The following is a 25722-nucleotide window of genomic DNA, read 5'->3' as shown; positions in this document are numbered from 1 at the left end:
GATATTCTGCAGGACGTTCACAGGAGACAGAATCCTTTATTCTGGAGATCCCTGTTCTCTAACTGCTCTTTTATAAACTAGTCTTGATTCAGTCTGGGTTCTTCTGAACGCCATCTTTGTCTTCTGTTCTTTTAGTTGCTTCACCAAATAATCTCACCACACTGAAAGAAAAAAGTTGCTGCGTAAAAAATAAAATGGAAAGTGTTGGCATGAAATAAAATAATAAACATATTCAATGCCCTCTACACGTGTTTTTTCACAACACAAACATAACTTTTGATTAAATGTGACCAAATCAAGCTGGTCCACCCACTGCAGAGTGTGTGGGGCTCATTACAGAGTGGGTGGGGCTCAGTGCAGGGTGGGTGGGGCTCAGTGCAGAGTGGGTGGGGCTCAGTACAGAGTGGGTGGGGCTTGGTGCAGAGTGGGAGGGGCCCAGTGCAGAGTGGGTGTGGCTGGGTGCAGGGTGGGTGGGGCCTAGTGCAGAGTGGGTGGAGCCTAGTGCAGAGTGGGTGGGGCTCAGTGCAGAGTGGGTGGGGCTCAGTGCACAGTGGGGCCCATAAGTCTGTCATGTGCGTTTTTCTTTTGTGGGGCCAAACAAAGATAGTTTGTTCCCAGGGCCCAGTATTTGTTGCTACTCCCCTGTTTACACACAACATCAAATGTGTTTAAAAGGTTTTAAAGTAAAATATGAACAGAAAAACACAGTTTTACAGAGTTTTGTCTTAAATGAGTCAAACACAGACAGAGGTGCAGTGATAAACTGTTTGGAGACAGACAGTGTGAAGAAACTCTGCTCTCTGTGGAGACTGGGATAAGACATGATTAACAAACTTTATTTAAATATACTGACAGCACTTATTACTCTCTGATACAATAATGGACCAATCCAGGACAGATCCACAGTGAAAAATTCAGAAAATGCAGAAAGAATTCTCTCACTATGAAAGAAATACAGGGATTTTATTGCCTCACACGTGTTATTTTATCTGTTTGGAGAAAGGTGCTGCACATCAACTATAATATGTGTTAAATAACAGCAGCTACTGCAAAGTGGATATGACTCTTTTATGTTTGCAGACTCTTTAGAGACAACACATTCAAATCTTAATACACACACTCCTGTAGATAATAGTCATGATCTGAAGTCTTTCCTCCAAAGCAGCTCTACATAATCCACCTGCCTCCACAGAGCAGAGTCTGGAACTGGCCTCTAGAAACTTATAATTATCTAGAAACTAAAAATGGAAACAACTCTCCCACTTATCTGTGCCTTGGACTCGCACAAAGAGCCAAAGAGCAAAAGAGCCAAAGAGCACACTGACTATGGGAAATCCATATGAGAAAAGTCGCTTATTGTGATGTTAGTGTAATAGGAAATAATATAGTGAAGGTCAGTTTATTATAATGACTGACTGAAAAAAGCTGAGAAATTAACATCACATTCAACGTTTTATACCAAAACACTTCAGTGAAAGGAGACATCATGAATATTATAATATTAAGAGTTCTAACACTGGTTTATTCCCTCGTTCAAAGTGGAGACAGAGATATTTGCTGGACTGAATTTGTGTGTTTAGAGCAGCTTCGGTGGCACAGGCCACATTTCACCCAGCGCTCAGTTTACCTGTGGAAACATTCTGCACACTGGCACTTTTTAAATCCTGGGTCACTCGAGGAAAATGAGATGTGAGTTTCAAAGCAAACTGTTTCTGGATTTAAGAGATGCCTTATTTCAATTTCAGTTTCCAATAAAAAACAATAAATGCCCATACACATCTTGCTTCTTAAAAAGACGAGATTCAAACTTCATCTAATATTATACTGTAGATGTGTTTGGAAATATTTACAAAACTTCCCTTCATCAAATAAAAATATAGACATCAGGAGATTAACAAAAACCTAGATGCTGGGTTGAGTTTTTGTTCACATGTTTATTTTTCGTGTCTCTTTATACAGTTTTTTACACACCGACATTTGGCAAATCAAATAAACTTGTTGAATGGACAAATCTCCATACAGTAGGTCACCATCTTAGACTAATCTTAATTGCTCGCTCTCCCTCAGAGTAAATGCTCCATTAGCAGATAAACAGGGGAGTTATTGACATAAGCTCTGAATTTCTGCTCTGTGTTAGCCGCTGCAGGCCGGTGGTCTGCCCTGAAGTTGGAAATGTACAGACAAATGGAATGCGGACGTCTTGAATCCCAGTTTGGTGAATAAATTGGTTATAGGGTAAAACCTGCAGTTAGTGACAATGTGGCAACGTCAGTGAGAGCTACATACTGTATTTATAAATATATTGATCACTCTGTACAGGAATTCTTCTGTGCATTCTTTCATATTGTTCAAAAAATGGCTAAGTGTATTGATTCATTACAGTTAGTGCTGGAGGTCTCCATAAGTCATTTGAGCCTCTGTTTTCTATTCTATTCTATCATTCTATTAGATGATTGTTCTGGCTTCTCCTAAAATGTGCATTTGACTTATCTCTACTGAACACCTTGTGAAAACTTCTCTACCTCAGACTGCTGTTTTGTTTGCCGATTCTGCAGAAATCTCCTCTTTTTCTTGTTGGGCAATTTCAGACAGAATTATACAGAAACACATGCACCAACTCGCTGTACAATTTTAATTAAGTGAATCTATCTTTAGCAACATGTTGGTTTTGTCTTTCACTCCATCTTTCTCCCTGAACTGCCTCTTCCTTCCTGTCCCCAGAGCTCCTGGCTCTCGCAGCATTCCATAGGTTGGCCACAGAGAGCGTCTTTGTGCTGCTGTGTGGGAGGAGGTGCCCGGTCCGAGTACTCACCTTAAGAGACCACTGACTACTGTACGGCCTTCTCCGTCTGCCCCCCACTCCCTCTAAAGCCTCTCCATCTCCTGTGCTTTCATTACATCTCTCCACCTCTGCTCTTGACCTGAGCCGCTAAAAAACACATTTGAAAAAATAAAACCCAAACAGTCTCAATCAAACAGGTACTGGCTGAACTCAAAGGGGGAGAAATGACAGAGAAGAGGAGAGACTCTGCTGAAGATGCACACTTTATTAATCTGCATATTATTTTTGTTAGTGCAATGGTTCTCAAACTGTGGAACAAGCTCCTTCTCGTTCAGGTGCACATGCAGAACATTCACGCTTTACCCTCTTTTGGGTTAGTCTTTGTTTTGATGTCGTATCTATCGTCTCCTCCTTTTAGATCTGATTCAGACTCGTACCAGGCCGCCAGAAGCTGATGGTACTCGATAAGTCAAATATTTTCTTAAATTGTGTGAAAAGAACCGCTCATGTAGGGTTTTCACACATACACACATTTTATTTGCTGATGTAGCCAAACTTTTGCTCAGTATTATTATTTAATAACTTAATTCAATGCAACATAAACGTAAACTATACTCTATACTATACTATAAGTAATTGTCAGGAGTAGGTTAAACTTTGCTGCACCTCAGTCTGTGTCACCTCTGGTTTAACGGGTTCAGTTTGGCTCAGTTTTAGAAAACGTCATGTGTGACTATTTCATTCTGTCAATAGTTTATTCAACACATTTAAAAACATAACTAACTTATACAGAATAATTCAACCACACAACAGTATAAGGGAATATGATGATGTTCTGTGCGTCATTTACAAACAGAAAAGCCACAGAGAGAGAGAGAGAGAGAGGGAGAAGGAGAGAGGGAAAGAAGAGAGAGAAAGAAGAGGGAGAGAGGGAGAGCATTCCTCACAGGCTTAGACCCAGAGAGAAAGAATGAGCTGCACACAGGGATCTCCTCACGAGACACAGGCATGTGGCCTTTTTCAGACAGATTACAGAGAGGAGCAGAGCGCCCGCTGTGACCGGAGCAAAGCACCGCAAACACACCACTGTCACTTTTCATCAAAACTCAATGTGCATGGGTTGAATCGCAGGTGTTTCCACAAAGACATTTGTGTGAAGGTTTTTACAGAGAGGTGGAATGTCATTTGTTTTTGCGTCTTTGCGGTGTTTGTGTTCTCATATATCTTGGGTAAAGCCTCTTCAGGCCCCAAGCAGCAGAGACAGGAATAGTAATTTAAGGTTGTTTAAGACCATTTATGAGTATAAATAGTAAAAGCACAGCTATACATGTTTCAACATATGTCAAACACATAATGGATGCCATAAACTGACTTCAGTTTCTGCAGAAACGGCAAGTGATTTAACTCCAAAAGGAAAGTAAATCAGCTGATGTTAAGTTCAAAGGTCGTTTAGGACGAGTACATCATGGTAAAATAAACATGTAGGAACTAAACCAGAATGTTATATACACTACAGAAAAAGACACATACACAATTTTTTCTCACTGTCTGACATGAAATTGGGCTAAACATTTCTTGCGCTACGTCAATTAGGAACACCAAAATTATTTCTATTTGCTAAATGCCAGAATAATGACTGGTTGGTTTATTGACAGTATTGGAGCCAGGCCTGGGGTTGGGGCTTGAACGTGACGTTTGGTGGTCAGGCTCAGTCTGAAAGAATCACATTGGTCGTGTGGGCTCACTGCCCACAGAGGGGCTCTTAGGGGTCAGGTGCAAAGAGGAGTGGACAGCAGTCGGGGACACATGTCTCTGCAATCTGGTCCACGATCACAGCATCTGGCTGTGGAGACATGGAACATCACCTCGCTGGGGGGAAGGAGCCTGAGCTCGTGCAGGATGTTGAGAAATATCGGCTGGATATAGTCGGCCTCACCTCCACATACAGCTTGGTCTCTGGTACCCAAATCTTCAAGAGGGGTTGAACCCTCCGCTTTTCTGGTGTTGCCCACGGGGAGGGGCTGGTGTGGGCTTATTCCCCCACAGCTCAGCCTTGTGTTGGAGTTCACCCCTCGTGTTGGAGAGGGTCACGTCCCTGCACCTTCGGGTCAGGGACAGGTCTCTCACTGTTGCGTCGGCCTACGGGCCAAACAGCAGTGCAGAGTACCCGGCCTTCTTGGAGTCCCTGGGAAACGCACTAGACAGTGCACTGACCCACTCTACTGTTCTACTACGCCCACGTGGGCAACACCAGTGACACCTGGAGAGGAGTGATCGGGAAGAACAGCCTCCCTGATCAGAACCTGAGTGGTGTTTTATTATTGGACTTCTGTGCTAGTCACAGTTTGTCTATAACAGACACCATGTGTCCATCAGTGAAACACCAGGACACCGCAGGTGAGAAGAGACAGAAGACTTTTGAGGATCTCCTCAATCCCACTGTCATGTCTCCAGAGGAGGAAGCAGAGCCCGAGGACTCAGAGGTGGACTCATCCATCACCCTGACTGAAGTCAGTATAAACAGCCGTCACACTGCTCTGGAAGGACGGGTTCTGTGTCTCAGAGGTGACCGTGCTTTTAAAGAACAAAAGCAAAAGACCTCATGAAGATGCTGCTGAAGCTGGTAAGAGTGTGTCATTATCCACAGTGAAAGGAGGACTGTACATGGACTGACATGGGCTGAAAGGACACTCTGCAGGAAAAAGACATTACCCCAAAAGAAACATAAAAAACACTGATTACAGTTTGCAAAAGCACAGGGACAAAGACCTTTATGTTTGGAGACATGTCCTATGATCTGACAAAACGATCTGGCCATAATGAGCATTGTTACGTTTGAAGGACAAAGGGAGAAGTTTGCAAGCCTGAGAACACCATCCCAATTGTGAAACACGGGGGTGGCTGCATCATGTCGTGGGGTTGTTTTGCTGCAGGAGGGACTGGTGCACTTCACAAAACAGATACATCATGAGGAAAGAACATGTGGAAACACTGAAGCAACATCTCAAGACATCAGCCAGGAAGTTAAAGCTTGGAACAAATGGGTCTTCAAATGGACAATGACCTGAAGCATACGACCAGACTGGTGACAAAGAGGCTTAAGGATAACAAAGAGGCTTAAGGATAACAAAGTCAGTGTTTTGAAAAAATGTATGAACAGACCTGAAAAGGCATGTGACACGAGGAAAGGGCCAAAATTCCTCCCAACTATTGTGAGAAGCTTGTGGAAGAATATCCAAAATGTTTGACCCAAGTCACACAGTTTAAAGGCAGCGGGGCCAAATACTAAAGAAATGTAACGTAATGTAAACCTCTGACTTTGAAGAAAGTCATGAAAAATTGAAACATCCTTCTTTCATTATTCTGGCATTTAGCAAATAGAAATAATTTTGTTAATCCTAACTGACCTAAAACAGGAAAGGTTTAGTCTGATTTCATGTCAGACAGTGAGAAAAAAAAGTATATGTCTTTTTCTATAGTGTATGTAAACTTCTGGCTTCGTCTGTCTTGTACATGAGCCTTTTCGAGTGCGTCCACGGCTCATCCATCAGAAGATGATGTCAGCACCTGTGTGTAGAAACATACTACATGTGTGTTCAAGTACCAGAGAAGTGCCTGACTCCAAAACCATCTCATTTATGTGTGAGGAATGTTTGTGTTTGGGCAGAGTCTGGTGTCCCCTGGGTGCCAGTGTCCGACTGTGTGACTCAGCACCTGTGTGTGTTAGTGTGCGAGTGTGTGAGTGTGTGAGGGGGCGAGTGTGTGCGAGGAGCATGCTGTAGTGTGAGTCTTATTCATTCATCCGGGGAGACATTACATCTGTCTGGGTGTATCTGCGTAAGACCTGCAAGACAATCTGATGATCTGGTGCTATTTTCTTATATTGCAGGTCAAAATCTGAACATATTCTGAGCCATTTTAATTCTTTTTTTCATTCAAAATCCAGTTTAGAGAAATTCAGGTTAAAAAAAAGAGAAAAAACTTACTTGTTGCCACTGGGAAAACTGTCCATCCTTACATGCGTCTGGAGAAACGTGTAGGGGCAGTGAGCGACTGTGGAGCTTTAGATGTTGATTTTGGCCGAATCAGGACTAACTGAAGGATTTGCCTGTTGTTTATTAAGCCTGATGCTGCATGAGCGATGGAAATAGTAAAAATGCTCACATTGAAGACAGATCCAAATGTATTAATTAAAGCGTTGCAATATTTAATTTTTTTCTGTGCAGACTGAAGGTTTTTTTTAGTTTGATTGAGCACCGACATGAGGATATTGGTCTTGGATTGTTGTTTTCAGTCACTTCTACTCTACACTGCACCATAAGCATCAGCGTTTGAGCCGGTCCAGAGCAGCCTCTCAGACGTCCCAGGTCACCTCTGCTTTTCATTAAAACTGTAGCACACCTTTGTAACTCAGTCCAGCTCCAGACGGTGGGAATGGGTTCATCTTTCCAGAGTCCAGATCTCAGTGTGCCTCTGTTTTTCACTGATCCTCTGTTTCTTTTGGAAGATTCCCGACAAACGCACCAAAAACTTCAACAATAACAGTATTTAAAAGGGGATTTATTTATTTATTTATTTAAAAATGACATTAAACTCTTGAGCGTCTTTTTCTCACACTCTCTCATCGACCTCTTTTCTTTTTTCCTCGGTCTTTTCCTGGTCGTGTGTCTGTCCTGTGATTCATGGTTTTTGGCCTGAAGCTGCAGCTGTGCAGTTATAAGTGGAACATTCCTTTTACTGCAGTAGACACTATTTGGCCTGTGATTATGCAACTTCATTATACGTCACAATGTCGGACAAATAAACACAGACCTCCCCGTTACTCCAGAGAAAGTTTATCGATTATTTAAATTCAGAATGTGTCTGCTGACCCTGCTCCATAAACACTGTCACAGGGATAGTGAATACTACAAATGTAAACATAAAAATAATTATATATCATTGATACTGTATAAGTCTAAGGACGAGCCGCACCAGAACTGAGATGGGAAACAGGTTTTTAGCTGATTTACTTCACAAAAAAAAAAAGAATATACTCCAACGAAAAGCAAAACTGGAGACTTTGGTGACACAATCGCAATTTAATAATCTGATAACAAACTTTTATACTCACACATGCCCCTGTTTTTAATGTTTTATATGGACTTGTTTGGTTTTTTTATGCTTCTGTTGCATTTTAAACAGGGCGCCCATGAAAAAGAGCCCAAGTGTCTCATTGGCTTCCCCTGTGTTGATAATGATAAATAAATGAATGAATAAATAAATAAAAATAAATAAATAAAATAAATATCTATATATGAGTATTTATTTTCCTCAAAACTTTGATTTAGTCTAAGTCTTATGATAATACATCAAGATCTTTTTCTAAATCATTTCATTATTTGTCAGTTTAAGATGATATTATGCTCTTTTTATTGTTTTGGACTTTTCCGGTGGGTGATTGAAGGAGAAACATAAACAGGACCACCATCCAGACCTGACGACTTCATTGAGGAAGCTGCTTGTGCGAACACCTCCATTTGGTAATAATTACAGTCGTCAGATGAGCTGGTGTCACGTTGCAGAGAATGTCAAGCACTTAAAGAGAACTGTCCCCTCCTACGGCCCTCGGTCTGTCACACACAGACTAATCATTTATGTACGACACAGAAATGTGCAGCTAATAGTCAACACACAGCCTCTGGGGGTGTTCTTGTATATGTGATAACAGGACAGTGGGTCAGACGCGCATCAATGACAGACTCCTGTTGTTCGTGGGGTAATGGAGGGTTTAAGACATGTCATCAACTCAGATCATAGACATTCATCGAGAAAACACGCCATTGAGTCAAAGCGAGTCTGGTTTGGACTAAAAGTGACATACAGTGTTTGAAAGTTACATTAGTCAGGACTCTGGGATGACAAGCTGGTTAAAAGTTTGAAAATGTTGAGAAAAATGTGTGAATAGTTGACCCCAAACCTGCCCATAGGGTTTTTGCTGAGGTCGTTCAGGCAGCCCCCTCCAGCAGCTGTTATTTTGACAAAGAAAATAAGTGAGCGGAGCAAAGATTGAGTCGGTGTGAGCTCCTGAGGGCTTAGAAATAGCTGTAGTGCTGCTGATACAGAAGTGCAACTTAAGACTAAAACAGCAAGCGTCCTTTCCTGACAGGTCATGTGAGAAATCTGAGGGGAATACGATTTGGGGAGTGGGAAAATCACCGGTTTGTGGTGTTTATGTGTTTCATGAAGCCAGTCAAATGTCTCATGTTTAACGCCAGATACATGTAGTTTTTTATTTCAACTTGGTCGTGACTATTGCCATAACTTATCACTACTTTGACGCTGCAAAAATACAGATTGGACATAAGATTTTCCAAAGATTTTGCTGTAAATTACCCTTTGACTTTCTCTGGAATAATAACGCAAAGTGCTTCAAACTCTTATTAGCGATGTCCGTCCCTTCAGCGGCTGTAACTGCACAAATAAACACGTATCCATCATCCACGTAAACAAACACAAACTGCCTCTTCCCCTCCAGCCCCGGTCCCCAGACACTGTATTCAGGGGTTCCATCCACGACACCCCTCTGCTCCGTAAAAAGACCCATTCATCCGCCCACCTCAGCTGATCCTCTGCAGGAAATTAACTCCATACGTCCCACCGCAGAGGCTTCACGACACAATAGACCGAGCTCTGTCTCCACCAGCCTCTACTCGGGTGAAGTCGGTTGATTTATTATGCTCTGAAGATTGACAAATTACTCTGAAAGATGTTTTGAGGAGGTTTGAGTCCCTCCCAGATGACAGAAGTGGTTTGTGTCCTGTTTGGTCTGTGAAGAATTTGACATTACTGGTCATATTATTTTCTCACGCTCTCGTAAAATACAGTCAAGGCCATTGATAAGATTTACAGTCAATATGTTCAGTTTATGTCACTAGACCATCCTACTGTCAGAATCGCGTTTGGACTCGTGAAAATGAATGTACAGTTGTCCCTCATTATATCGTGGTTCACCTTTCGCAGTCTTGCTGTTTTGCTGATTTTTTTAGCACAATTTTGCAGTTTTTTTCACAGCATATGATCATGCATTGTGTTCTGCGTCCTGATTGGCTGTTGGACTGTAGACCATTGTGTCGTGCGTCCTGATTGGCTGTTGGACTGTAGACCATTGTGTCGTGCGTCCTGATTGGCTGTTGGACTGTAGACCATTGTGTTCTGCGTCCTGATTGGCTGTTGGACTGTAGACCATTGTCCATCAGTCTCCTCCGTGCCGTGTCTCCTGTCCAGTACAGAATGTGTTCAGACAAATTTACATAAACGTTGGATCGCAGTGTGACTCTGAAGTGCTGTACGTTTGCAATTTGTTTTCTCCCCGACAAAACCCACAATGTCGATGAAACGTTCTGCACCGACAAAGACGCCTATGAAGGTTTGAACTTTGAGAGAGTTTAAACGAGAGAGAAATGTGAGAAAATGTTAACGCCTGTGTGAGAAAAGTGTATAAAGTGTGTGGTGAGGGGTTTTACAGACAAAAACATAGAGAATAATTGGACAAAATAAAGCTGATAGTTCACGGATTTCGTCTGTTGCGGGTTATTTTTAGAACATGACCCCCGCGATAAACCAGGGACAACTGTATAAATATGAAAATTAACACTGAACATTACTCAAACAAATATCCTTTCAAATGACACTCTAATATTTCGTTGGACGCCTTTAAAAAACGCTTTTACTTTCACTATTAAACACAGCCCTGAGATCTGCTGTTGTTTTTCTTCGATTTGATTTCACCAAACGTTTAAGTGTCGCCGATCATGATCATTCAGGAGGCGTTGGACAGTTCTTAACCCAATTTTAGTACTTTCTGCTTCTCCTTAGATATTTTCTCTGCTTGATGCCGATGATTTGACCCTCCTCAAACAGACGAACATCTTTTCCACGACCACGAGATGTGATGTCATTGCACCAGTTGGGGTTAAATAACTTGTTGCTGAAAGATAATCGCCCATGCAGTAATTATCCAATAAGAGGCTCGTATTTGCTTAGTTAAATCCCGGTGACAACTTTTTTTTTTTGGCCAGGCAGTGTATTTTTACTTAATGTCAGCCATGTTTATCTCTTCTTTATCTGTGTGGACTGGACTTGAGCTGTTTCCAGATCTTCTTCACGTCGCTTAAACAATGAAAACTTTTCTGAAAACGTGAACTTATGAAAGAAATGTCTCAGAGTGGAGTGGTTAGTTATTGTGGAGGTGGAGTAACCGATCAGCCTGATAGACAAACCAGACCGAGAGACAAGAGACAAACACAGAGACGCTGCCGCACAACTTTGACTCTAAAATATTGTTTGCTTCTTTTCTCTAGCTCCAAAATAGAAACTTTCAAACCCGTGAGAACATGCAGACAGACGCATTTTGTCACTTTACATCACAGTGTAGAAGCAAACCGACTCTTAAATACTAAAATAATATAAAACCTGCATCAAACTTTCTTTTAAAAATGTAAAGCAGTTGAAAAATGCGTGCGTCATCGTTCACAAATTCTCATGAAGTTTCCACTCGTCCTAAACTCTCCTCATCAACACCCCCCTCCATCGTTCTCTCAAAAACACATGAAACTGAAACTGAAGAAAACACATGGCTGAAACTGAGGATTTGGACTGTTCAGATCTGACCCCACCCCTGACTTTTTAAAGATATTTCCACACGCTGCATTTTTCTACCTGCAGAGATTCACTTATTAAATTGGACCAAACAGACGTAACATCACATCTATGTTTTTAAATCCTTTTTCCTTTGAGCCGACTCTTATTTTCCACCTGTCACTTTGGTGGCGAAAGCTGCTAAAAGCAAATTGTGACTTCTAAGTGAAAACAGTCGTTGTCTTGAGCAAACATTTGTGCTGATGACCCTAAACTACATTCCTTAAACAGGGACATACACAGGATATTCTACAGGACAGAGACGGTTCTGCTCCAGTGGGACTCAAGGGCTGTGTGAAAATGTATTATCAGCTTTGAGACGCTTTAAAGTAAAGTATTACGAAGATGAAAATGAAATGAAATAGTTTGATTTTAAGGTAGTGGAGATTAGAACAGGCTGAACTTTGGGAGATGCGTCTAAAAGGAACATTTGACTCTATTTTCAGATCTTTGTTTTAATGTTGTTTCCTCGTCAAAAACATATCAGTACACGCATGTTTAACACACAAACCCTGCTTATATCCGGGTTATTTTCTCAAACAGAAAACACTGTTCCACCTCGTGATGTCATGTGGTGATACAGGAAGTGCTCCACTGTGTTTTTAAACTCCAAAAACCTGGAATTATTTGGATATTTTCAGTCCTGGAACTGCCCATTTCTATGGAACAAAAGGTGAAAAGAGCTGTTATTTTGAAAACTACTACTTCATGACATCACAAGGTGGAACAAGCGCTGAAGATGTAGACCACATGTGTCAAACTCAGGCCCGGGGGCCAAATCTGGCCCACGGTGTAATTATATTTGGCCAGTGACATAATTTAAACTGTGCATTAGAGCTGGCCTGTCGGTATAGTGTGCATGTACCACTAATACTACAAAACCCAGAACGCTTTGCTACTACGCTGGTCGCAGTCGAGATCAATACGCAGAGTAAATCAGAGTGTAGCAAATTGAGTTAAATATGTTTTCTCTATGCGCTTTTTCTACTCCTAAGTTTGGACTGTTAGGTTTAAAGTCCAATTTTCAGTGAACAAAATTATTATTATTTTGTTTGGTTGTTTTTTGTTTTTTTTGTTTTGTTTTTTTTGGCCTGTGAAAAAAAGATTTACTTTAAAAGGAACTCGAAAGTCTATAGAGAGAGACATTTATTTTACTTATTTAAATAAGAATTGAATGCTACTGATGTGTTTTATCTCAATATAATTTCTCATATGTTTGTCATATCAGGCCTGAGCTGTTCCAGATTTTGTGTTTCAGCAAAACTAAAGTTTGTTTCCATATGAGGTTAAACATCACATATCAGTGCAGTCAGGTTTTTAATAAATGTTGAGTTTGATCTGTGAATTTGTCTGTTTGTCCTTTTGCCCAGTGTGAGTTTACCCTCTGATGTTACAGACTAATAATAAAGACACAACATTATGTTTCTGAGGAGGTAACACGACTTAAAGCTCACAATAAAAAATAAAGCTCATTTTCGTGTAATATCAAACCTTTAAAGAAACGTCCAGCGTCTGTTTATAAACCAAACAATGGAAGAGGCAGGAATCAGGTCACATTTTTCTTCACAGCTTTTCGTGGCTCAAACCCTCTGGTCTTTAGCTGCTCCTTAATCTGCCCCATGTTTGACGGAATGGTCGTTTTACTCAAAAATGTTGTAAATGCTTATAATGGTGGACCGTTTCCAGGTCTGTGGATTATTGAGATTAGTGAGAGAAAGAGAGATCGATCTGTGTGGAGTTTCATATGACTCTGAGGGTTTGGGTCATTTCAGAGTATTTTATATGTTTTATCAGTTTCTCCTCTGTTCCTCATGTCTCCTGTTTCCCTCCTCTCAGTCCAACCCAAGTCTCTCCTTTTCCCAAACTTCCCAAACTGATTATCTTTGCAGCCACATGTCTTTCATTCAACAATTTTTTTTCAACAAGTCAGATTTTTGCATTTCCGTTTATCAGGAGCTACAATTTGTCAATCGGTTCTATTTTCACTTTGAATTTCTCATTGTTAAATCTAAATTCTGATCTTTTCCATTTGTCCGGTCACCTCTAACCTCCTTAATGTCCTTAGTTTGTGAATTTTCAAGTTGATTTTTTTATTTCTTCTTCTGGTAAAAGAGTAGAGGGCTGTCAGTTAAACACTTAATTGAAGTAATAATCCTGATTTAGCCACAGGACGATGCAGCTCCTCCAGGCATCATGACGAGCTCCAAGATGGTTCCAAGATGGCACAGTCGCTCTAGTGATTTGATGTACTTTTTAAAAAATTATTAGTATTCAGTGTTTTTATGTTGCACTTTGTCACTGTAGAAAGTTCCTAGTTCCACTTCAGAAAAGGAAAAAACATGTTCTCACGCATCACATCAGAAAATTAACTTCCAAAAATACATTTACTTACATGTCTTTTACATATAATTGTCAGATCTCACGCCTGAACACGTGAGCGCATCTTGTATTTGCAGTTTCCTTTTTGACCTGAACTATTCCACTGACCCACTGAGGTAATCAGCTGTCCTTAAACGCCTCGGTGTCAGAGAATAGAAGGACTGGAGCTCACTCAGGAGACTCCAGCTGCTCCTGTTGCCCATAAAGTGTGAGGGGTCAGAGGTCACAACCTGCACCGCACTGGGTAACACCACATAGATAACATGCATGCAACCTGTCGCCAGCTGGTTAAATATAGCTCCAGCAGCGCACAGACTCAATTCACTGAGTTATAACTTTATTTTCATTCAGATGAGTTCATGTCTGTGCTGTATGTCCCTGTAAAGACGATCCTCATGTCACTTTACAGATTTACTCATGTGTCTGGCTCAGTTATAGTTGATTGTGTCATCAAAAAGGGGCTAGTCACACACTTTTAGATACTTTTTATTATTTTGCAACATGAATATAAAGCTGTGTACAAAATAATAAACAAACTAAATGGTTCCTATAGGTTTATAAAAGTTTAAAACTGAATGCTAGACCAAACAGAGCCCATCAGATTATTTATTTTTTGCTGTAAAAACTCTTTCGATGAACGGGACAAGCTGTGGGGTGGGTGAGTTTGTGGGTTCAGTTGGGGCACGTGGAGGGAGGAGTGGCCTGGGACGAGCAGAATGAAACCTGTGAGACAGAATGGGAGGGAAACGGGGCTCTTATTTCAGCCTGACAGGGGGTAAAGGGGCGGTCACATATTTGGAAATATCCGCAGATTCATTGAAGGTAGAACATAAAACTAGTGCGTCTGGCCTGGAGCGGTCGGTGCTGAGTTTGTGCGGCTGTTCTCTGTCCCGCCGCTGGATTTCTCCGCTGGGTTTGAGGGTGACTCGTGTCGAATGGTTCTTCTTTTGTAACTGGGGACACTACTAAACCCGAGAGAAGCTGCGCGCGCTTTGCCTTCTCTCTCCAGGGCCCTGCATGTCTGATCTTTAGACATGTTCAGCCGTGTGGATTCCAGGACTTTACTGCTACTTGTAGCGTCACAAGTTTGTCTATTAACCGTTGTGAGATGTCAAGAAGACCGTAAGTGAACCTTATTTTATGTTTTTTGGGCGGGATTTTGTCTTTTCTGCAAGTGGAAAATCATATTTGAACTTGCACCTGCTCCTAGATGTTCGTCTCTGTGGAACACTCCTCGAGCGCGCACATTTACGCACAGGATAATTTAGCTTTTTAGTTGGAGGAAGAAGGGCCTTATCTGTCCTAGTTGAGAGAAAGTAAAATTATGCGTGCAGTGTTTCATTTTATTCGTTTTTTTGGTGACAAAGTGAAGTAGATGCGCGCGTTTGGATGTGCGTAAAAGTCGTGGACGCGGAGCCATTACGCACGAAAATAGACCTGTGTGTGATTGTGTGAAGCATTTATCAGCTTATTGGCGATTGTTCTTTCTTATTTATCTCTTTAGATCCATTAAGATGATCCCATACAATACAAACATTCTTTGATTATTTGTTAGTGAAGTCGTTGGACACCTGTGGAAACGTCTGCCCCTTCAGCTTCAGCTTCTCATAATGCGCTTGGTGATTGAGAGGGGGGCAGGGAAAAGTGAAAGGTGGTCAGGCTGAAGTGCCTTTAGTCAAAAATGCTCACATTCCTTTACTGTCAGAGGGCATCCAGGCGAATCCCTGCTTGTAGAGGTGTTGAACTGGACCAATAACCCGCAGAGGTGTTGTTTTATTAATGAGTTGTACCTGTGCAAGACTTTGATATTTGCCTCACCTGTTGTCATTTAATTTTGGTCTAAAGAGTCTTAAAAAATGAAGATATACCTGTAGTCTAGGGCCAGAATTCTTCAGGGTTTCCATCTGCTTTAAGGATCACCAATAAGAAGAGAAGAGAGTTGCACCAGACTGAGAAAGAGTCAGGCTGCAGGACAGAGCTGATCGGAAATTCAATCGATTGGACCTTTCATCGTGCTCCTGAACGTTAACTTTTAAATCACTTTTGTAAAAGAGGAGAGAAGAAAAAGCGTCTCAGCAGAAGTCGCCTAAAGCTCAGGTCTAGTGGCTCAGGTTTCTCCCTCCCATGTGCAGGCCTCAGAAATAATACTGGCTTTTATTTTTCTAACTGGAGACAGATTTTTCCTCTGTGAATTTGTGAAAGGTCTGTATATGATCTCGTCCAATCTCAGGGGCCTCTTTTCATCTGGGAGACAGGTCTGTATCATGATGCATTTAAACAGCTTCATTTGGTGGCACTGAAATGAAATTAACTATTTCAAATTTAAATACCATGGGAAGTGTCTGGCTCTCTCAGAAGTCATCATTCTGTCTCATAAAAAACAGATTTAAGATTATTTATATTATTATATTTACAGATATTGTTATAGTTGTAAGTCTGATCAACATTTGTGGATGTGTTTTGTTTGGGCCGTGCTTTCAGATGAGGGTTTACTCAAGGCAGTGGTTTGTGAAGTTGCCCACACTGTCTCATTATGCTCGGCCAAAAAGACTTCATTCATTGGTGCTGGTAGCTTCAGCAAACCTGGACCTAAGTTGTAAATATTAGTACTTACAGTGCGGCTCCTGTGCGTGGGGCTTTCATTTTTGGTGCATTAAAGCTTCACTTCACACCTCGTTCAGTGACTTCCAGACTGAAAAGTGAGCTGGTCAGGTGCAAACATTGTCAGGCAGATATTTGAAGCTCTGTACAGTGCAGCGGATTGAGAACAACTTTATAGGTTTTAATTTTTTTTAAGTATTTCCAATGTGCACCGGAAGAAACCGTCTTGTCCCAGTGTAAACTCTTTGGCCTATATTTAACCTGTGGAGGAGTTCAGGCACACTTCACTAACCTGTGTGAACTTTTGGACATGCCTCAAGTCTCAGCTGAGTCTGGTTCTGCTGGGGTTAGTCTGCCTCCTGGTGGTGATGGAGCAGACTGCACTGACTTGGCCTTTTTAGTCTATTATTGTGATATGTATATTCTTTTGGATTCTGAAAAAGAATAAAATAATAATAATAATAATAATAAATTAATAAATAATAATAAATAAATAAATAAATAAATAAATAAATAAATAAATAAATAAATAAATAAATAAATAAATAATAATAATAATAATAATAATAATAATAATAATAATGCACTTTTTTTGGACAGTACATTATTCATTCACACACTCAAACGAGGCTGCCAATCTGTGCCATCGTCCCCCCTGACCACCACCAATACACACACACACCCCATTCATACTAGACAATGTGGGTAAAGTGCCTTGCTGAAGGACACAACAGTTTTTTGCCACTGCTACACCACAGAATGGCACCTGATTTTCCCAGTGGTCGTCCAAGTACTGACTAGGCCTGGACAGACAATATAAAAGACAAACCATTATGTCAAAAACTAGAGCATCTGTGCGTAGTGTGTTTTATTTTGTCCACTTGCCTGTAGCTGCACGGATCCACAAACATTTAAACTGTGTATTGTTATAGTGGGATTACGTCAGTGTGTGTTGAGCAAACCTAATGTTTTTCATGTCACTTTAAACTCAAACAGTGTCTCCCACAGCCTTCAAAAGATGCATTTATTTTAGAGTTTACAGTCCATTTTAAACCAATTATAAAGCAAAGACATTGACCAGGAACAGTGACGTTTTATCACGAAAAGCCCATTAAAATTTGCATATTTGGTTGATTGGTTTCATAAAGTTTTGCCTCAGTTTGCATCCCAGAGTAACCGTTTGTCTGATGCTGATGTCTTCTGCCTGATGAACAGTGACGGAGGAGGATGAGCTGAGCTGTATACAGGACGGACAGCGCTATAGCGACAAGGATGTGTGGAAACCCGAGCCGTGCCGCATCTGTGTGTGCGACACGGGCACTGTCCTGTGTGATGAGATAGTCTGCGAGGAGCTGAAAGACTGTGCCAAACCTGAAATCCCATTTGGAGAGTGTTGTCCTGTCTGCGCCGCTGACCCATCTACACCCATTGGTCGTAATTTATTTATCACACGTAACATAAATAAATTACTGTTCGATCATGTTTACTTTGGTGGATAGAAGATAGAAGTATTTATACTTTATATTCTTTACAGAGAATCTAAAAAACGGAACTTGTGACATTGTTGACCAAATAAGTCGCTCTGGAGAATAAGTTGCACCAGCAAAAAATGCAAAATAATGAAGAAAAAAACATATATAAGTCGCATTTTTGGGGGAAATTTATTTTACAAAATCTGAGACAAAGAACAGACATTTTATCTTTAAAAGTAAGTTAAAATAATAAGAATAAAATAGATGTAAAAGATGTAAAATAGATGTAAATGTGTCGCCTTAAAAGTTCCATAAATTGGCATTAAACTTTTCTATCTCCATGGAGACGAGCAGGTGACACCATCAGACCAAGTTAAAGAAAACTGCAGCATTCTAGGAAAATCAATAAAATCTCTAAACAGACAAGTATCGTATTTTCTGGACTTTACGTCGCTCTGGAGAATAAGTCGCACCAGCAAAAAAATGCAAAATAATGAAGAAAAAAAACCCATATATAAGTCGCATTTTGGGGGAAATTTATTTTACAAAATCCGAGACCAAGAACAGACATTTTATCTTTAAATCAAGTTCTAATAATAATAATAAAATGTGGACCAACAGGCTGAATATCAGTACATCACGCTAACGTAACACATTTATATTTATTCAGCTCCATGAAGCACAGACAGAACTGAACACGTGTCTGGTTTGTTAACGTAAGATATTAACAGTTAATCAGATAAATAAAGCAGAAAAAACAACAAGTTTACTCTGGATCTCACTCCAAATCAATAAATCCATTGAATTCTTCATCCTCGGTGTCGCTTCTGAACAAATCCACCAACTCCAGAGGAAGATGAAGCGTTCAGTGTTTGTCTTTGTCTTTTAAATGAGTGTAATGTTGATATTTTAAATGTTGAGTGGTTCAGGAGGAGTAGATACTGGTCCAAGTCTAGAGCCCCTCGCACGACTGTCACTGTGACAAGAACCAACATGTGACATTATAGATTTGAATCATTTCACATATAAGTCACATCTGAGTATAAGTCGCACCAACGACAAACTGTGGAAAAAGTCACACTTATCGTTCGGAAAATACAGTATTATTTCCTAGTTAGTAAGTTCTATCATTTCGCTTTTCAGTGGGACGTGCAACGGTGGCGACGAGGGGAAAAAACAAACATTAAAAACAGAATCTGAACTTTCCTTTGGCTCATATATTTTATAGTTTTCACAGGAATCGGCTAAAAATGTAAAGCAACGTTTTATTAATGTGTTAGTATCAGTTTAGAATATTTTATCTTCTCAAGTAAAGTTAGCACAATGTCACACTTTTCCAAATCAATCAATAAACACCTGACTATCCCCAAAGTGACACATGGTGAGAACAAGAACAGTGACACTTCTAAAAAAGATTTCAGTCCGATGCCACCTCCACCTCCACCTCCACCTTTCCATAACCGGCTTTACCTCGGCCCCATCTTGTTTGAATACTCAGTGGTACTCTTTAGTATCATGCAGACATGTGGGAATGATTAAGGAAATACCAGGAGGCTCTATATCCTCCGTGTGTTGCCCGAGTCTGACGCACAGAGCCCCCAGTTTTCAAACAACTTGGAAATGTCAACAAAAACGGGTAAAGGAGCATGGCTGAAATCAGAAGTCTCACTGTTTGACGCTGCCTTTGTGTAGATGCATGCTTCAAAGACTCTTTTATACGTTTATATGACACTGTGCCACGTAGATTTGACATTTGACATTTTATTAACACACTGGAATTCTGTCTGCTCATATGACTTTCAATGCTGCTCTAATTTCAGCATTCTGAGCTTCTTAAGACGCGTTAAAATGTAGTTACTAATGCTAAATCTGGTTAATTCGCTGCTTTAAACGCAAACTTTAATCCTCTGACATAGATATTCGACCAACACTGTCCCCAAACTCATGGGCATTTAGGCACAACAGCAGCGATAAACTGACCAGGGTCTCGTTTATGAAGCTTGTGTACGTTTAAAAATGTCACGTACGTCACTTTTAAGGATTGTGATCTAAAAAATAATGACTTAACATGGAAATAGGAGGTTCGTTGTATGTTCTGGTGCTTCTGTAAAGTTTGTGATTGATAAAAAGACAGAGATGAGACAAAACGAGGAGCAGGTGGAGAAGAGAAGTGAGCGAGTTTGAAGAAGTAGATGCAAGAAGTAGAAACCCATGTAAAGTCGTCAAAATGTACTGGTGCATGTGTAAACTCTGCAGACGTACCAGAAAATTACCTACTTTTAAGTCTGTGCTCGATAAAAACACAGATTAGACAAAAGGAGGAGAAGGAGGAGAAGGAGGAGAAGAGAAGTGAGCGAGTTTTTTAGGAAATCTGTGGAAATCAGGTGGTCGTACGTACATTTTTTTTAAGAGTTTGACGTGAAGTTTTATAAATGAGACCCCGGACCAGTATGAAAATGAAACAGACGAAAGAAATATAATCCAGAAACTATGTAAAACTATGCAAACTGCTGTACGAGGCAAAACTGTATTGACTTTTTGCTTTGTGCTCGTAAACTCGTCTCTAACGGTGGTGTTTCTGTCTCTTTTCTCCTTCACCGCAGGAGTCCCAGGTGCTAAGGTGAGTCCAAAGAAACATTGCTCTGTGCAGTTTGTTTGTGAAATGAATCCACCTGTAATTATCCCCCGTCTGCCCCGCGCTTTTATCAGCTGTTACTGTAGTTTATCCTGTAGTTTAAGGATTTACATGAGACTTTGATGTGAAAGAACCTGCTCAATAACAGCTGCTTCCTCTGTCACGTGGTGGGATCATAATAATAATAATAATAATAATACTCTGTGGATGTGCGTTACTCTTATAAATGTTGGTATTTATATCATTGTTTTGATGTTTTTACGACAGGGGCAGAAAGGTGAACCCGGAGACATTACTGATGTAAGTTCTCAAATTTGTTATTATTTATTTTAAGATAAATGAAGAGCGCATCAGGTTAAATAATGTGCAATGAGAGAAAGATGGAAAAGGACGTTTTTAGTTCACGTTAACGCCATTTACACCAAAAAAAAATACAAATAAATCAACCTTAAGGATCTCAGCCATGCGTTTCAACAGGTGATAGAGAGATTGAGTGATAAAACCTTAAAAAAAGCAATAACCAACAACATTTAATCAGTTCAATCTGTCTTAGTTTAAAAAAGAAAATTGCAGAAACAAATATAACGATCTCAGGCAGTTATTTGTTTGTAACGGTGCAATATCAGAGTGAAAAAAGGCACTAAAGATGCACGTCTAACAGAATTAATACATGTTTCTGAGTCCTGCTCCAAAATCAAGCACAGCACCTTTAAAATAAAACAGTTTGGCACAAATTAGTTGCACAAATTTATTAGATTTTCGATTTTAAAACAGTTATAATGTAGCAGTTGCACATAACATGTAAAAAATAAACTGAATAGAACAAAATAAATGTTCTACTACAACTTTTGCATGATGTAAAGTTTTAAAAATAGACTTAAACCTTTCACAAAACAATGCCAAAGAAAAGATTTAAACCAGGTCTATAACAGTTTTAGTTTAATCTGGGGCAGAACCAGGTCCAAAAGTCACAAATAATAATGGAAATTGCACTAATATTTATGTAAAAGTGTTGGGTTATGGGATTCAAATCTTACTTTTTTGTCACTTTATTTTCATTATTTGCAAAAACTTCCGAACTTTGAGGAGACAAAATGAAAGAACAGAAGAATCACAGTCCTCAGGAAGCAGCCGAGTAAAATAAAAACCCTGAAGACTGTAACTGTAACTGCGTCTGGAAATGTTTAAGACGAGACACATGGCAGGAAATGTGGCGTGTTTTTGTTTGTTATGTGTGTTCAGCCGCGCCTTTACTTAAAGAGTAAAGCAATAAACAAGACGACTCTGATGAAAGAGGCTCAGGCGTCCACAAAATAATGAAATAATAATCACTTATATTAAAACGTTTGCCTACTGTGTGTAAAGAAAAACATAGTCTGTGGATGTATTTCAATATTGTGCCATTTTATTTGAATGAAATCGATATTGTGTGAAACTTTCTCTTTTTCACTTTTGCAGGTTGTAGGACCAAGAGGACCAGCGGGGCCGATGGTATGCACTGACCTCTGCATTTTATTTACATAATCACATAATAAAGCGTCTTCTTCAAGTGTTTTAAGGCAGAGGTTGAGTCAAAAGTGTAAAACTTAATGTGGGGCTGTGTAGGAAATGGAAATAGACTAGACATAAAAGCTGACGGGTTACAGCTGTTTCTGAAGCTCTAAACAGAGGCAGAATCACCTGAGGACACTGACGCTTTTTTGGCTTTGAACCAGGGCCCTCCAGGAGAACAAGGGCCCCGCGGACCAAGAGGAGACAAAGGAGAGAAGGTAAGAGGCAAATATTTATCCAAAAACTCAAATTCTGACGAGTTTCACCAGTAAATATGTATGTGGCACATGTCCTGTAATAGTTAGCGCAGAAGCATCAGTATTAGCATTATTAGCATTAGCATGAACAATCAAAGACGTAGAAGAACACGCACTCGTTTAAAAGTCGTATTACGTCATATTAATATTGCAAGGCAGATGTAAAGGTCCTTACTTTCAAATTCCACCTCACATAAAACCCTAAAGTCGAGTATTTTCTTGTTTTAAAAGGGAGTTCACTCACTGAGCTGCATAATCTGCACTAGCACAGACCAATGAGTGGCAGGTGCTGATCAGAGAGATTCTTTTTTAGGTTTTTCCAACTGGTTTTAGAGGTTAGAACGTTTTTGTAACTGAGAAAAGAACGACATTATCAGTAAAAGCTGTACTGTATTTCATTAGAACATGTTTATCTTTATCTGTGGTCGTGAAATTTGCAGATTCTACATATTCTCTGTTTAATATTTCAAAATGTACTCAGATAAAAGTAATACTTATGCACGTTATGGTAAGTTTGTCACCTGTAAAATGTAAAATCGATATAATCTGACGAGACATGTACAAGATAATCACCTCAGGCCCCGTCGTTTACATGATTTTGTTCATTTATTTGCATAATATTTACACACAGCTCTTATTTCTGTCCGAAGACTTTAGTTTTTTAGACTTTTCAGCACATTCTTAGTTGAAACTTCCCTCAGAGGGTTATATGTCACTACTTGCACGCAGGTATGCCAGGTGGGCCACCGATAAATCCTCAGCCACTTCTGGAGTTAAATCTTCGTTCACTTCTGTGGCGTTGGTCTGAGCAGATGTGATAAAACGGGATTAATCCAGGGGCGTCAAATACAAATTCACGTTTAGAAACTGAGAAAAATTCACGGGACAAACTCAGTATTTATCGAAAAAATTGACTGCACCTGATGTGTGACGTTTAACCTTTTCACGTGGAAAATTAAACACATGAGAAATGAAATGAAACTGAAATAAAAGACACATCAGTAGTATTCATTTCATTCATGTGTTCGTTATTTCTCCTTCTGTAGTCTTTCAAGTTCCTTTTTAAAGTAAACCTTTTTTTTCACAAGCCAAAAGTTAAAAAAAATAAGTTTGTTCACTGAAAATTCAACTTTCAAACTATTAACAGTCCAGAAAAAACAGATATTCAAGCTCAATTTGCTGCGCTCTGATTTACTCTGCGCACTGTGACCAGCGTAGGAGCAAAGCATTCTGGGATTTGTAGTATTAATGGTGCATCTGCTTTATACCAGCAGGTCAGGTTTAATGCACATTTTATACGATCTCACGGGGCCAAATATAATCACACTGCGGGCCAGATTCAACCCCTGGGCCTGAGGTTGACATATGTGTTACATCAGTGCAATTTATTTTTTTTACTGCCGCTCAAAGTACATCAGTAGATTATTAAACCGGAGGTGAAATTGCTCTGCTTTTAGTTTAAATGTATTGTTTAGAAATGACAGTTTTTTGTTTTATTATATTAATTCTGACCAGTACAACCACTAGAGGTCGCAAGATGAAGAGAACGAACGACTTTAAATAAGACGTGTTCCATCTGTTACATTTACACAGAACATTTATACATTTTGATTAGTTTCAGTGCTCCGTTCAGTATTATTATTTATTGTGTATGTGTATTTTTACGGTGCATTTTCACATTATTTATCAGATTTGTTTCATCACCACTTTGACATTTATCAGACTTTTGCACACAGGCACTTACTCCTTATTTGAGCAGGACTTTTGCCAAATTTTACTCTTTTTATACGTTGCTCTGAGCCTTCTTGAGTGATATTTTAGCCGCTCTTCACTCTGCACTATGTTCACGATGTGCGTTGTCTGTAGGGAAGCCCTGGCCCTCGTGGCAGAGATGGTGAACCTGGCACCCCCGGAAACCCCGGCCCCCCCGGACCTCCTGGACCTAACGGGCCTCCTGGACTCGGTGGGGTAAGTGTCTGGTGTCTGTGTTTTCTTTGTATGATCAGATCTCGAGGGACGGGCTTCGCTTTCACCCAGAGAGAAACCAGCAAAATACAAAAGAAAGGTTGGGAAGAGACGGAAAGCCTGTGCGTTTTGGGGAATTAGACCGTGGAGGAATAATTTGCAGTGAGAACAAGTGCGTCTTTGTGAGTGATATTCTGATATTCTTGGCTGTGTGTGCTGCAGGTGAGACGCAGCAAAGTCACAGCTCATCTGAAGCAATACTTTCTGCTTTAGATAAATAAACTCCAAAGAAAACACGCAAATTGTCGGCCATTTTCATTTTCTTTTTTTTTTTGTCTGAATGTGTTCACGAGTATCGCCAGGAAGTCCCATAAGTGTTTTTTTCTTTTGTAGACACACTCCGTCACACTTTACCATGTCCTAACGTCCGTCTTTGTCTCCACAGAACTTTGCCTCTCAAATGGCTGGAGGTTTTGATGAGAAGTCGGGCGGTGCACAGATGGGAGTGATGCAAGGACCAATGGTGAGCGCTGATCATCCCCAACTCAAGTCTATCCCCAACAGCACTGGCTCTGTGGAACCTGGATGTGGGATTCTACTGTGTTTTTATGGAAAAATGTCTTTGCACAATGTGGGAATCATTCTAAAACAAAACAGTGAATGGGACGTAAAAGATGAAGAGGATTCGAACGATAAGATGATGATGAGTCGCTTTTTATTGTGGATATTTTTCACCATTTTGGAGCCTTATAGTTATTGTTGGAGAAGCGTTTTGCTGGAGAATCATCTTTCAAATGGGAATACAGGAGATATTTATAAACAGTGGAAGCACATTTGGAGAGTTCTTCGGTGCTGGCCTGGGACACAACAAGGAGCATGCTGGGAGATGGTTTTTGAAGCCTTGGCGCACTCCCAGCGTGATGGAAATAGAGTGAAAGGAAATAGACGTCAAGGAGGAGCTCAAACTTTCAAATGAAAGTCCATATTAACTGTAGAATCTAGTGGTGAACAGTGAAAGGCCCCACAGAATCAAAGCCAACGCCAAACCCGCCCAAAACAGTCAAACAAACCTCACAGTCAGATGTATGACGCCCATACATGTCCACGCACACAGGTATAGGCTGTGAAGGTAAAAAGCCACATTGAAATGCGTCTGGCTGCTTCCCACTTCCACTGAAAGACCTTTTTATTCACACCTGATGACCCCACTGCCGCCTGCTGCTTTTGGCCACTAGCCCAGATTTTTTTTAAACAAAAATGACAGAGCTTTACCAGTCTGGCAGTCAAACCTTTTACCTTCAGAAATAATAAAATGCATTCATTATTGAGCCTGGAATGGGATTTGGCCCACCCTCTGAGACGGGCCATAAGCCTCATGGACAAAGAAAGACTTTAACACGT

The 25722-nt window shown here is 40.3% G+C and overlaps 1 protein-coding gene across 2 annotated transcripts in view; it reads left to right on the top strand.

The window, feature by feature from the left end:
• The first annotated feature begins 14675 nt into the window (after positions 1-14675).
• col2a1b (collagen, type II, alpha 1b) overlaps positions 14676-25722 on the top strand; it is a 30287-nt gene continuing 19240 nt past the window's right edge. Inside the window, exons 1-8 of one of the 2 annotated variants that reach the window (XM_033966853.2) lie at positions 14676-14962; positions 17657-17872; positions 20517-20533; positions 20816-20848; positions 22007-22039; positions 22264-22317; positions 24223-24324; positions 24767-24844. In XM_033966853.2, coding sequence (XP_033822744.1) covers positions 14875-14962; positions 17657-17872; positions 20517-20533; positions 20816-20848; positions 22007-22039; positions 22264-22317; positions 24223-24324; positions 24767-24844 — 621 coding nt within the window. In that variant the 5' untranslated portion in view covers positions 14676-14874. The remainder of the gene's footprint in view (positions 14963-17656; positions 17873-20516; positions 20534-20815; positions 20849-22006; positions 22040-22263; positions 22318-24222; positions 24325-24766; positions 24845-25722) is intronic. The other variant, XM_055221842.1, reaches the window with a different exon arrangement.

Source organism: Periophthalmus magnuspinnatus, chromosome 5 (genome assembly GCF_009829125.3).
Source record: "Periophthalmus magnuspinnatus isolate fPerMag1 chromosome 5, fPerMag1.2.pri, whole genome shotgun sequence".
Lineage (NCBI taxonomy): Eukaryota > Metazoa > Chordata > Actinopteri > Gobiiformes > Gobiidae > Periophthalmus > Periophthalmus magnuspinnatus.
This window is presented reverse-complemented; position numbering and strand designations above follow the sequence as displayed.